The following is a 14,017-nucleotide window of genomic DNA, read 5'->3' on the forward strand; positions in this document are numbered from 1 at the left end:
GGCACAATTTCCTAGTTGTTTTTATTCTTTTGCCTAAAAGTTTGAAGCATAATATTAAAAGGAAATAAGTGATGTAAATGTATTAGACAAATATGTCTTAGCAATATTTTATCCAAAGCCAACGCCCAAAATAACCAACATATAAATAGAAGCATACAGTGTACATATAAAAAATATGCTTGGTTCTTTAAAATTCTTTACTGCAGAATTTTTATTTCATTTGAAATGTCAGTATTCAGTTCACATATCTCTATGCTCTTAAGAATCATCAGCATTTAATTTATGAGTGTTTTTAGTTGGAAAGAGTCTGCTGTTTAAAATTCAATTCAATCCCCTTGGTTTGGGTTGAAGACTACTTACATCTTGTGTTTTTCCCAAAGCCCTCCTCTATGCCCAATTTCCCATAGCTAATCAAATCTTTAATCCAAGGTAGAATGCAGCCCCTACCACTTCCCCACCCCAGCTCAGGGGCAATAACACAGAGAATAACAGAGCGCAGGGACAAATAACACATTTGTCCCATGGTTGTTCCTCCTCTGTCCCCAGGCAGCATCTAGTGTATGTGTGGCTTCATGTAGCATTTGAAACTGGGTATAATGATGGCTTAAGAAATAAATCCTGCAACCAGCCGAGAGGCAGCTGGGGGCCCACTGTGGATAAGAAGCACACAAGAACAGACCAGCTTACCTTCGAGGAGTGTGTGCCTTGGATATGTTCACGAGATTATCCAGCATTAGAAAGACAAAGCCCCCAGCTTTGCCAAGGAGGTGTAGAGGCAAACAAGGATCTGTTTCTGGGCTTGGCAAGTAGGAGTATTGGCAGAGGCAACTGAACCCTTGTAGATGTCTTAGGTTTATGACTCGTGGTTTTTAATACTAAGTTATGGAATGATAGGAACTTCTCAGGCTCCTGAAGGTACACAGTGGAAAGCAAATGTCTAAGCAAATATGCCAGCATTTAGTATAAAATGCAGCCGAGTAGTTGGCACTAGCTGTGAGAGGCCTGGAATTGACTATACAGTCTTTTGTTCATGGGTTTCCAAGTATAACTTTCCTAACACATGACCAGAGAATCACTTATTCCCCAGGAAGAATCTACTTCTTAATGCTTTTCTTTAACTTTAATCCTGTTAAGTTCCATGTTTAAAGTAAGCAGCCAGGTTTACCAAAGGTTTCATCACCATAGTTATTAGCAATTTTAACTCTACTGATGCCAGGTCTGTTTTCCAGCTGGGATAGCCCTACCCCTTTGACTTAGATGGGAAAGAAAATTGATTTTGACTGGTATGTTTTTAAATTTCAGGGATAGTTGCTGTTCTCTTCTGTGGAGTCACACAGGCACATTATACCTACAACAATCTGTCGTTGGATTCCAAAATGAGGACTAAACAGGTAAAAGAAAAAACTCACTACAGGCTTTGTCTCTTTTCTCAGTGTAATGGTTATGTGGCAATTCTGGCCGGGCACTTGGAAAGAATTTCATTAGTAAAGGAAGGCAGTAAGCTGAAGGCTTCGTTATAGGTTGGATATTTATAGATTTTTTTTTTCTTCAGGATAACTATTAACAATTCTCTTGGTAAGCAAAAATATAGTTATAATAGTCTCTCCCTCCTGAGAAATGTGGAACGTAGACTGTCAGTCTTGAAGATGAAAGACCCACCGTCAGTAATAATTCGCAGTCACTTACATGTCAAAGCATTATAAAGCATGTGAGATTGGGTAGTTTTATAGAAAGAAGGAAATGAAGAAGGATAAGGAAGTAATGTTTGGTCTTTAATTGGGTGCTTTTGCTTTCAAGTAAACTCAACTGCCAGTTGTCACATAAGCAGAATGTGTCTCCCATATGCCAGGAACACATCTGTTTTGATATTGGCGCATAAACACTCACAGATTCCTTCCACAAACAGTTGCTGCATCACCACTGTGTGCCAAGCACTGTGCTTGGTACAAGGAATAAAAGGGCAGATAATATATGAACCTGCCTTTAAGTGCTTCATTATCAAGTCTGTTGAGGAGGTTAAAGATGTGCAGTGAGCAATTAATTATCCACAGTGTGATAAGTACTGAGATAGAAATGTCTATATAGGTTGTTTGGGGAGAATTCAATAGGGCCTCCTCCCATGGTTAGGCCTGGGAAGGTGAAGAGAAAGTTTCCAGAGATGATAGCCCAATCTGGAGCTTGAAATACAAATAGAAGTTAATTAGGTAAAGATGTGGGATCCAGTGGGGGATGAGAAGGTAGCAGGAAGGGCATTCGAAGCCAAGGTTGTAGCATGGACAAAAGCTCTGAAGCAGTTTACTGGAGCACTTTAAATAGTTCTATGTGGCTAGTGAATGGGGTAAGGCTGAAGTTAGTGGAATATAGTATGTGATGAGACTGCATACACAGCCAGAGACCAGCTTATTGAAGGACTTTCATACCTTGTGAAGAAGTTTAGACTTTAACCTAAAGGTAATGGGGAGTGGCTCTAACAACAGAAATTTATTGTCTTACACTTCTAGACAGTAGAAGTCTGAGATCAAGGTATAGGTAGGATTAGTTCCTTCTGAGGCTTCTGAGGGAGAATCTGTTCTATTCCTTGTTTTTACCTTCTGGTGGTTTTCTGACAATCTTTGGTGTTCTTTGGCTTGTAGACACATTATCCTAATCTCTGCCTTCATGTTCACATGGCATTCTCCTTGTGAGCATGTCTGTCTCTAAATTTACCCTTTTTATAAGGATACCAACCATACTAGAATAGGGACCCACCATACTCCAGTATGACCTCATCTCAACTTAACTAATTACATTTTCAAGGACCCTATTTCCAAATAAGGTCAGATCCTGAGGTACTGGGGGTTAGGAATTCAACATGTGAATTTAGGACGACATCACTCAGCCCATAACAGGAAGTCATTGAAGTGTCTTAGGTAGAGTAATTTTCAGATAATTGAAGTTCCATTTTAGAAATATCAACTGACAGACAAGAAGAGCATGGATCAAATGGCACTTGTATCAACTAGCTTGTGCTGTATAACAAGCAACCCCAGTGGCATTTAACAATAAACACTTATTTATCGTGCATCTGCAGGGCTTAGCTCTTCTGATCTGGGTTGATCTGGGTGGCTCTACTTGTCTCAACTAGGATGATTCACTGTCTGTGGGTTTGGTGGGGCCCTATGCTAGAGTGGGCTTGTCTGGAGCACCTTAACCAGTGCCCCGTGTCTGTCATTCTTCTCCTGGCAGAAGAACAAACCCCCGTGTGCCAGTTCATTTCAAGCTTCTGCTTGCATCACATTTCCTAAACATCCTATAGGTAAAGAAAATCACATGGCTGAGCCCAGGGTCAAGGGGCTGAGCAGGTCACTAGCTCACAGTGGGAGAGCACTGTGAAGTTACATGACGAGGAACATGGATATAGAAAATTATGAAGAATAGAACCAAATTATTGCAATCTATCCCAAAATGCAAATGGAGGTAGATAGGCTCCTATAATAAGCCCAGTGATGCTGAGAACATCTGATGTTGGGGCAGTGGGAGTGGAAAAAACCCAAAAAAACATCTAAGCAAACCTGTGATTGGCTAGGCATTCCTAAACAGTTTTCGAAGACTTACCTTAAAGCTCTGTAAAATGGCTATTGTTTTCATCCTTCTCTCTTTGTCATGTCCCAAGCTCAGCTGGACCGGAGCCCATCTCCTACCTACCCAGCAGGGACTCTGCAAGGTCACCCTTATCTCTGCCCATCAGAGGACACAGAAGATGCAATTACAGACATTTTAAGGATCCCCAATTTCAAAAAATGAACCAAAAAACTGATACCAGTACGTAGAAACTTCCGATATATAGTCTCCTAGGATCCTTTTAATTATGGAGACTACTAGCATTCTCTAGAACTTAAAGGGAAATATCTTGGGCTGGTTTTTCCTGACCTCATATGGTTCTCTGAGCATTTGTATTCTGAAAGGCTGAACTCTGTTTAGAGACTTGCACTTTTAAGTCACGCTATCTAGACTACTCAGCAGAACTTCAAAGATAACTCATCTCATGGCGAGACAGCAGCCCAGCACCTAGGGGAGACAAAGCCAAAATCAGTGCCCTACAGCCTTCTGTTCTCCTCTGAATGGCTTGACAAGCACTCCCTGATGGGCTGCCAGCATCCATTTTTACAGCAGTCTCCTTTAGGGAAGGAGATTTTTACAAGTTCATTCTTTAACATCCAGATAATTGCATCCCTCCATCTTTGCTCTTCCCATCGCCTTCTTTCCTGGGTGTCTGGTTCATAGTAGGAGCTTAATGAATGCTAATTCCCTTCCCTTCCCTTCTCATACCTTTCTCACTTTTTTTCTTTCAGGATCTCTCATTTTCTATTTATTTTTTCTCGCGATATATGCATACATAGCAACTGTGCATATTCATACATGAATATATATGCATGCATCTACACATATATTCCCCACTCTAGCATATAGAGTCCGAGGTCACCATTTTAAAAAAACAATGAGATCAAGTACTTTAATGAACTTCACAGATCAAAAGTCCTTGGCCACATCTGCACCAATGTAGCAAGCAAAGTTTAAACTCCATGTGGGAAACCAATTGTAAATTGTAAAGAAAAGCTGAGGCAGGTATTATAGAGATTGCCACTGTTTCCTTTTGAAATGAACGAAGGTTTAGAAAGTATTATATGACAACACATGGTTACACAATACATTATCTTCCTCTGCATCTCCCTGAGTTGTGTTCATTGTCAGTGGGAGAAATAGCCTCTTTGCCTCTGTCCCCAGGACTGTTTAATGGGAGTGAAGGAAGTCAATTAGTGAAGCGTAGGAAAAAAATCAGTGAAAATCAACTTTGTGTTATAAAATCCTTAGTTATGGGCTTCCCTGGTGGCGCAGTGGTTGAGAATCGGCCTGCCAATGCAGGGGACACAGGTTCGAGCCCTGGTCTGGGAAGATCCCCCATGCCGCGGAGCAGCTAAGCCCATGCTCCACAATTACTGAGCAATGAGAAGCCCGCGCACCGCAACGAAGAGTAGCCCCCGCTCACCGCAACTAGAGAAATCCTGTGTGCAGCAAGGAAGGCCCAACTCAACCAAAAATAAATGAATAAATAAATGTATATATAAAAAAAATCCTTAGGTAATATGATTTACAAAAGAATTTTATTCCTGGACTGTGCCTAGATCAGCTAATGAAACGGCTATGTCTGGATACAAAGACTTTTGAGAATTAATATATCCTTTGTAGCTTCAAGAATTAGAGTGCCTTTTTTAAACTGCAGATTTACATTAAAATATGTTTTGTAACTGATAATGACCATCTAGATGCCGGTGAATTGATTTTCACTCCAAGCCATGAAGAAACATGTAGCATCACTGTGTGTTAGGCACAAAACAGCATAATAGAGACATTCTTGTGCTGTTACCCACCATGAGGACTTCTATTTTCATAGCAAAGCCCTCTAGTAAAGAGTATATGAACATACGTGGCAACCCTTGCCCTGGACTCAAAGCCGTTTGCTTACTTTAGGGTGTGCACATCTAGCTCTAGAGACAGACAAATACTGCAAGCCCTGACTCTTGACCTAGAAACTGAGAACCATTAGAGATACTCGAGATGGACATCAGCACACGACAGTCTGTGAGCCTAGAGGTCTCACCCTGAAGCGTCCAGAAGACCGCATACCAACCTCCTGACCCCACTCACACATGTCCAGGCCTGCCTCCCAACCCCTTCCTCCCTCATGCCCTCACCCACTAGGCAGGCCTGGGAGCTGATAATCTGGGCCAGATTCCAGGGTGTTTCCATCAGCTGTCTCTTCCTGGCCTGAAGCTAACTTGCAAAACCATGTACTTCTCTACCATCCTTTTTTTTTTTTTTTAAAGATTAAAGGGTATCCTTTAATTTTTTCTCCAAGGTTTTGGGTATCTTTTTAAAAATTTATTTTATTCAAGTATATTTGATTTACAATGTTGTGTTAATTTCTGCTGTACCGCACAGTATTCAGTAATACATATATGTACATTCTTTTTCATACTCTTTTCCATTATGGTTTATCACAGATCCACCATCCCTTTTAATTAGATTTCTCCTTCCCTTCCTGCAGTTTCCACCTAAAAATTACTTCTACAGATACACATGGGTGTACAATGTTAATTTAAATAATTAACATCTATGATGCATTAACGTGAACAAAGTACTTATTTAATTTTTACTTACTTCTCTACCTAAGTGGTAGCTCTTCTTATTATCACTGATTACCTTCATTCATTCAACTAACATTTTGTGAGAGCCTATTTTGTGCCAGCCACTCTTCAAGGTGCTGGGATACAAGAGTGAATCAAAAAGAATTGCTAGTAGAGGAGTTTGGAGTAATCAAAATAAATAAGCAAAACATACAGCGCATTCACGTTAAGTTATAAGGCCAATGATAAAGCAAGGAAGGGAGGAAGGAGTGTGTGTATATGGGAAGGCAGGGTTGCTACTTTAAACAGCGTGGCCAAGGAAGGCCTCAAAAAGAAGGTGATCCTTGAAAGAAGGAAAAGAGGGAGCTATGTGGACATTTGGGGCAGAGCTACCCAGAAATTGGGAACCACGTACATAATGGCACCCTGGAAAAAGGTGACCATTGTGGCTGAGGTGGAGTGTACCAGGGGAGAGCATGAAAGACAATATCAGAGCAGTGACAAGGGACGGGTCCTGGAAAGCCTGAACAAGGTGGGAAAACACCAGAGGCTTTTAAGTTCAGGCATGGCATGATACGATTTAAATTTTAAAAGGAGGGAGGTGTCATGTATTAACTGGAGAAGATTGCAAGATAGCACATTTGAGGGACAATCGACAACCAAGTGCTGATTTGTTACATTTGAGATGTGTATTAGTCCACAAAGCAAAGCTGTTGATAGCCAGTTGGACAAAGAATTCTGGCGTTCAGGAGCGAAGTTTAGGCTACAAGTATAATTTTAGAAGTCACCAGGATAGAGATGATATTGAAAACATGAGGCTGGATGAGATCTCTAAGGAAATACTAGAGGAGAGATCCAAGAACCAAGCCTTGAGGCACTCTAATGGTGATATGAAGAGTCAGGAACCAGCAAAGGAGACTTAGAGGGAGAAGCCAGTAGGGAGAAGGAAAACCAAGAAAGTATGGTGTCCTGAGAGTCAGATGAAGAGTCTCCAGAAGGAGCATGATGAATGGTGCCAAATACTGCTGAAAGGTCAAGTAATGTGAAGAACATGAACATCATTGATGACATTGATAAGAACCCTGTCGGTGGAGTGTCGGGGTAAAAGCCTGAATGTAATGGGTTCAAGAGAGAATGGAAGGAAAGAAATTGGAAACTGTGTGTATAGACGAGTCTTTCAAAGGATGGGGAGCAAAGAAATGAGATGATAGCTGGAGGGAAAAGTGAGGCCGAAAGACAAATCGTTTTATTTATTTATTTTTATTTATTTATTTGCGGTACACGGGCCTCTCACTGTTGTGGCCTCTCCCGTTGCGGAGCACAGGCTCCAGACGCGCAGGCTCAGCGGCCATGGCTCACGGGCCCAGCCGCTCCGCGGCATGTGGGATCTTCCCGGACCGGGGCACGAACCCGTGTCCCCTGCATCGGCAGGCGGACTCTCAACCACTGCGCCACCAGGGAGGCCCCGTTTTATTTTTAAGATGGGAGAAATAACAGTACTTTTGTATGCTGATGGGAATAATACAGAGTAGAAGACCGTGTGTTAGAGGGTTTGCCAAGACTTATGAGTGGCAGAGGGAAATTTTTAACTTAGATTTTTTGACTTGTAGTTCAAACTATTTTGCCTTTTACTATTCTTTGATTAGTAAATGGGTTTAGTAGCAATTGGGGGGCTTAGCATCATTTATTCAGTAAACCTTGAGTGGATGGAGTGGATGGATAGATGAATGAGTGAGTGAATGAATGAATGTTTGGCTATCTTTATTATCCTTTCAGCTACTTAGTCATTTATCTTATATTTAATTCTGTCATCTTTGAAAGTCTTTCAGTGCATTTTAATTTTTTTATTAAAATATAGATCGAGATGGACATAGATGTTTTCGTGCATTTATTTTTGAAAAGCCGGATTCTTTGCCTAGCATTTATCGGCAAACAATGACATCTTCATTACAGCACATTCTTTCCAGATGCTTATTTTATTTCCATTCCCTCCAGATGATATTTTGAGTGTTTATCACCATTGAATGGAAAAGCAGCAATGCAAATCCAAATTTAAATTTCCAATAAAAAAAAAAAGACAATGGGAGCCAAATTACATGTGCTGTGCATGAGTTTGTAAAAAAAAAATTCAAGAAAAAGAACAGGAAGGTGGGGAAATCCAGGTGATATGGTGAAAAGAACACTTAAGCGAGAGTCCGGAAAGCTAGTTTGCTCATTATCTCTACAACTAATGGTGGGGCCTTGGATAATTAATTTAACACCTGTGAGCTTCAGTTTTCTCATTTGTGAAATGAATGATTGAACTATATGACTGGGTTTTAAGGAGGATGCTGTAAACCTAATAATTCTCTGACTTGACATAGAGCATAAAACACGCATCTGGTTCCCTCTTCCAGACTGGAATGGGCAGGGATCACTTGATTACAGTGCAATGCATAAAGATGAGAGAAGCAGTCAAAGTTTGCCATTGCTCTTGTTGACAAATTGTTGGGCAGACCATTTTAATAAGCTGTCAAATCAAATCCAAGGATGAAGCTGTAGAACATCAAAGTCCTTGATTTATCCTGGGGTGAAAAGTTTCACTGACGGCTGGGTACTTTTTCCTGGAAAAATTCTCTGTTCCTACCTGAGTGATTGTAATGGGTTCTTCAAAGACTGCCTGCTTCCTTGGGGTGGAGAGAACGAAGCTTACATTGTTACCACTCAGTGTCAGGGTCTGACTGAAGGGCTTCCCAGCTTTTCATTTCAAGCATGGTCTGAGTGTGGACTAAGCACCACCTGGTTGCATGACAGGCACCATGCTAGAATCCAGGGAGACAAAGGCAAAAAAAGGCCACCAGGGGACTGAATTGCTCCCTGGAGGCAATGTGATTGTGGGTTGGGAGTTTTAGAGATGGCTATAAAGATAATTAGGAGATTATCATGCAGATTTCATAGGAAATGAAAACAAAGAGAAAAGAGTATGCAAAAGCAGAAAACTAAGAATGATCTTGACAAGTCCTAGAGACAAAGAGATAGCGCACTCTGCCTGGAGCTCAGGTTCCCTTGGGGAAGTAGATAGGGGTGGGTTTGGGCTGCTGGTGTAGGTTGTGGAGCAGGAAAGGGAAAGGTGTGGGAGAAGGTAGAGGATTAAAATGGAGAGGTAAGTTCAGGTGGACATTTTAGTGTCTCATTGTGCTACGTTTAGGAGAACTATATTCTTTTTTTTTTTTTTTTTGCGGTACGCGGGCCTCTCACTGTTGTGACCTCTCCCGTTGCGGACCACAGCCTCCGGACGCGCAGGCTCAGCGGCCATGGCTCAAGGGCCCAGCCGCTCCGTGGCATGTGGGATCTTCCCGGACGGGGGCACGAACCCGTTTCCCCTGCATCAGCAGGCGGACTCTCAACCACTGCGCCACCAGGGAAGCCCAGGAGAACTATATTCTATAAGGCTCATACTTGCTTAAGGCTTTTAGACATAGAGATGATGATAATAATCAGATTTGTGCCTTACAAAGATAATGAAGGTAGGATCATGAAGGAAATGACATCAACCCATGATATCAATCTCCCTGCTCACCACACTTCCTTTTGATAAATGCTTACATATGTAACGTCTAAATTTATCTTAACCTTCTGTGGCTCTAGGTATACTTTTGTCCTGTCTGATCTCTTAGGATGTTGTGGTCTATATGAAAAGTTTATGGAAATTTACCATTTAGTTTTGTCTTGAACTTAGGAGTTGCTGAATTAATAAATAAATAAATGAATGAGTGAATGAATTATGACCTTTAACATTCCAAGATAAAAAATAGAGAGGGGAAACAATGTATGCTAATTAATAGTTTTATTTAATTCTGATATGATGCATTAATGTAATGAGTTGGATGTACAAAGCAAATGTCTAGGGTAATCTTGAGATATTGAAAGAAAGATCAAGTGTAATTCCATTGCTTGTTTCCTGCAGTGTGCCTCTGCCTTATTGATTTGCATTACAGTGGTTTTTGATTATGATTTTGTGCAATTTTTCTCCATCACTTTTAACAAAAGCAAGCTCGTTTCATCCCAGTTACCTGTTCTGAGGCACAGAGTAGAGAGAAAGTCGGGGGCAACAATGCCCCTGTCTCCCTGGCTTCTGAGAAGTAAGATCAAAGATATCTTCATAAAGCATAGAATTGCCATTTTTAAAAAACTCTAATTACATTTCTTTTGTCAAGATTTCTACCACTTTTCTTCTTCCCTTCATTCAACGTACGTTTAAAAATACCATCCTAGAAGGGTTGAATTCATAAATGATGGCAAAGTGCTTAAATTTCTCCTTAGCTAAGCTGGTGATTCTTTCCAGTGAAACTCATTATATTGTATAAAGGACATTTAGTAGTTCAGCTAATAAGTGTTTTCTTTTAAATGCTAATGAGAGTGGAGCTCCCACATAATGGCAGGAACACACTGTACTTTCGGTGCCCAGAAAGAATTATTGTCTGTGAACCCCTAGTTAAGAAGCCGTATGCCACAATCAACTTGGATTAGAGTAGGGGCCACAAATGACCCTTAGGCGCCCTCCGTAGTAGGTATCTCCTATATGCCAGGTACTAGGGCCCAGGGAGAAATAAAGCCAAGTAAGACATGAGATGTGCTTTCCCTTGAAAATTTTTCATGTAAGTTTTCTTGTCTGATAAAGTTGTAACATAAAGGTACCGTAACTTCTCGATTAAATTTTAGCTACTCTTTTAACCACACATCTGTGTTTGTTTATCATAGTATATAATTGCAGTTGAGAATTTTAAGTCATAAAATCTAAGAAGTTCAGAGCAAGGTGGGAATATAAAGATAAACTTTTAAACCCAGAATTATATTGGAGGAAACTGAAGCCCAAGGAAGTTCGATGGCCTGAGGGGTAGAGTCAGTTCTGCAACCCAGGGGCCAACCTGGGCATAGACCAATGCTCAAGGGATATGCCCTGCAAGCTAAAAATACCCACCTCCAAAAAGCAACCTTTGGTGTATTACTTATCTATTGCTGTGTAATGAATTACCCTAAAATGTATCAGTTAAAACAACAAACTTGTACTATTTTGTATTGTTTTTGAGGGATCAGAGCCTAGGAGCATCAGCTTAGCTGGGTAGTTCTAGCTCAGGGTCTCACATGAGGTTGCAGACAAGCTGTTGGCCATGGCTGCAGTATCTGAAGACTCAGCTGGGCCTGGAGGATCCACTCCAACATAGCTCACTCACATAGCCATTGGCAGAAAGCCTCAGTTCTTCACCATGCGCCTTCCATAGGGCTGCTTGGGTGTCCTCATGGTGTGAAAGTAACTTTCCCCCAGAGCAAGAAGAAAGCAGCAATGCTCTTTATTAACTGCTCTCTGAAGTCACACACTGTCACTTCTGCCATATTCTGTTTGCTAGAAGCAAGTCACTAAGACCAGTCCACACTCAGTGGGAGGGGAATTAAGCTCCCCCTCTTGGAAGGAGGAGTTTCAAAGAATTGTGAATATATTTTAAAACTACCGTGGAACCTGATGCCATTTTGGGAAGTGATTTTTTGATTATGGTTTCAATTTCTTACATGATTGAATACTTAGGTTTTCTACTTCCTCAGTCAACTTTACTTTCCTAGTAAACCATCTGTTCTCTCCAGCTTTTCAAAAATTTTAATAACAACAATTGTTGAACACTATTACCTGACATTATAAATATATATTTCACATAAATTATTCCAATTAAAATTCACCAAAAAATTCAGGAGGTAAATAATAATATTAGTCATATTTTACAAGCCTTAGAGAAGTTAAAAAGGTCACCCAAAGGATAGAGCTGTGCACCATAACCCATTATTATTTTAATGTCTTTTTCATATATTTGATTGTAGACTTTTCCAGTAGACGGTGATGTGTATGTATTTTCCCTCTTCTTTAATTTATGAAACTGCATATTATACTGATCATTTTAAGAAATAGCACTTGGATTTGTTTATCTATTCTACTACCATGTTCTCTAATTCATTCTTTTATCACTGTCATTTTCTTCCTCTCCTTGGGCTTCACTTCTTCCTCCCTGTCCCCTTTGTAGATGACAATGAACCCAAGTAACCCTGTCCTTGCCGACCAACACTCCTCCCTTTTCTCTTCTTTTCCTTTCTCAGCCTTAACACTAACCAGAGACGGCCTTGATAGGTAGAACCAAGAATGACTTTTCTTTTTCCACCAAAGTATCGATGCTGTCACATCTCCTATCCTATTCACCTCTTTGTCCTGTGACAGATATTTTATTCCATTTTGCTGCTGTTGTTTTCCTCTTTCTTCAGGATTCATCAGTTCTATATCTGAGTCACCTGCCAGGACTGTCTATCTCTACCCAATAGGCAACATTTTGGGGATCCATATTAACTCACCATGACATTTCTTGCCAACAAGATTCAAAGCCTTCTCTTAATTTTTGTCTTATCTTAACCCTAAGAAAGTATACTTACCTCATTCAGCATTTTCTAAAATTTAATTTTTTACTACGTTTTCCCCAAAATAATGGCTTTGTATTCTTTACCACTATGGAGAGCTTCAGTCTCTCAGAGAGATGGTCCTCTCTCTCTCTCTTTCTCTTGCCCTTTGTCTCAATTTTTTCCTCTCATTTCTTTCACCTTTAGAAAACAAGAAAAAAAATCATTATTAATGCTTAAGTATTAACATATAAATATATATGATCCATGTCCTTCTATGTATGAGTCTGATTCACTGCTTAATGGGAAAAATTTATCTCAATAGGTTTTAAGAGATCAGCTGGCCTGGTCCCCCTTTTGATGACATTCAAGACAGATGGTTGCTCATTATTACCTTAAAATTTCTAAGGATGGCAATGACATAACCCCCTTGAACAGCCCATTATAGTTTTATCACCCTGCTTGACAGGTGCAGGTATGAAGGGCTTCAGTCTCATAATGGCATTTTGGGATGATAAATGGAAATTACTGTAATCTTTCTACTCATTTTAATTAAATTTGATTGATGCAGCACAGAAAACATCAAGGCTGGATACACGCACCAGAGCGTGTGTTTGTTAAAGAATCTGCCAAATTTAAGGATGCCATTTCCTTGAAGGTCTTGAAAGATGCAGCAAATGGATTTAATAAAATGTTAAGTCTTTGTGCAATTCCTTCAGAAGAGAAATTGAATTGCTTCTGGAGGCACAGCTCAAAAATCCAAAAACTCTCATCAGTGGAGAGATGATACAGAACTCCAAATTACCCGAAAGGAAAATCTAACAAATGAGAATAAGACTTTGGTTTTAGGAAAGTCACTTAATGCAATTGTTCTGGGTTGCACTGAGAAAGAACTTGATTGGAGTCAGCAGTGACCGATCTGTTCTTGAGGGAGAAGAGAATGTCCCTTATTATGGACTGCTTTAGCAGTGAGCACCCAAACAGCAAACTATTCCTGATGTATTTTTCCATTGGTTCCAAGATGTTAAAAATTATGCTTGAAAACATACTTCTTTTCCCTTTTCGTACTGTGCCTTGTTCCATTCCAATTAAATTTTCAAGGACAAACTAGAGGGGCAAAGATGCCTGATGGAAAAATAAAGGCATTCTTCTGTTGAGAAAGAACGTCTAATCTTTTCTGACATTATAGGTAACTGAATTTACACAACTCTTCTGTTCCCCAGAGATCTGTGAAAATGTGGTCCTTGGGACTCAGATCTGGAAAAAATGTTATTTTGGGTTTCTAGGACAATGACTTCAGACCTCAGCACTAGTCATCCTCTGACTTGCTTTTCTTGTCTAAAGATGCTGCTCTGATGATAGCATAGGGACCTACAACATAGGGCCGAGGTAGATCTCTTGGCCAACTAGAAACAGACAGGCAGAGAAGGGCAAAGGTA

At 40.3% G+C, this 14,017-nt stretch overlaps 1 protein-coding gene across 13 annotated transcripts in view; it reads left to right on the top strand.

The window, feature by feature from the left end:
* The window catches only part of SLC9A9 (solute carrier family 9 member A9), a 658,568-nt gene that overhangs the window by 393,149 nt on the left and 251,402 nt on the right, over positions 1 to 14,017 (top strand). For all 13 annotated transcript variants that reach the window (XR_009540645.1, XR_009540648.1, XR_009540646.1 and 10 more), the window contains one exon: positions 1,303 to 1,391. Coding sequence is in view for 9 of the 13 variants with exons in the window: in XM_060149673.1 (XP_060005656.1) it covers positions 1,303 to 1,391 (89 nt within the window). In the remaining 4 variants the exon portion in view is untranslated. The remainder of the gene's footprint in view (positions 1 to 1,302; positions 1,392 to 14,017) is intronic.

Source organism: Lagenorhynchus albirostris, chromosome 5, assembly GCF_949774975.1.
Source record: "Lagenorhynchus albirostris chromosome 5, mLagAlb1.1, whole genome shotgun sequence".
Lineage (NCBI taxonomy): Eukaryota > Metazoa > Chordata > Mammalia > Artiodactyla > Delphinidae > Lagenorhynchus > Lagenorhynchus albirostris.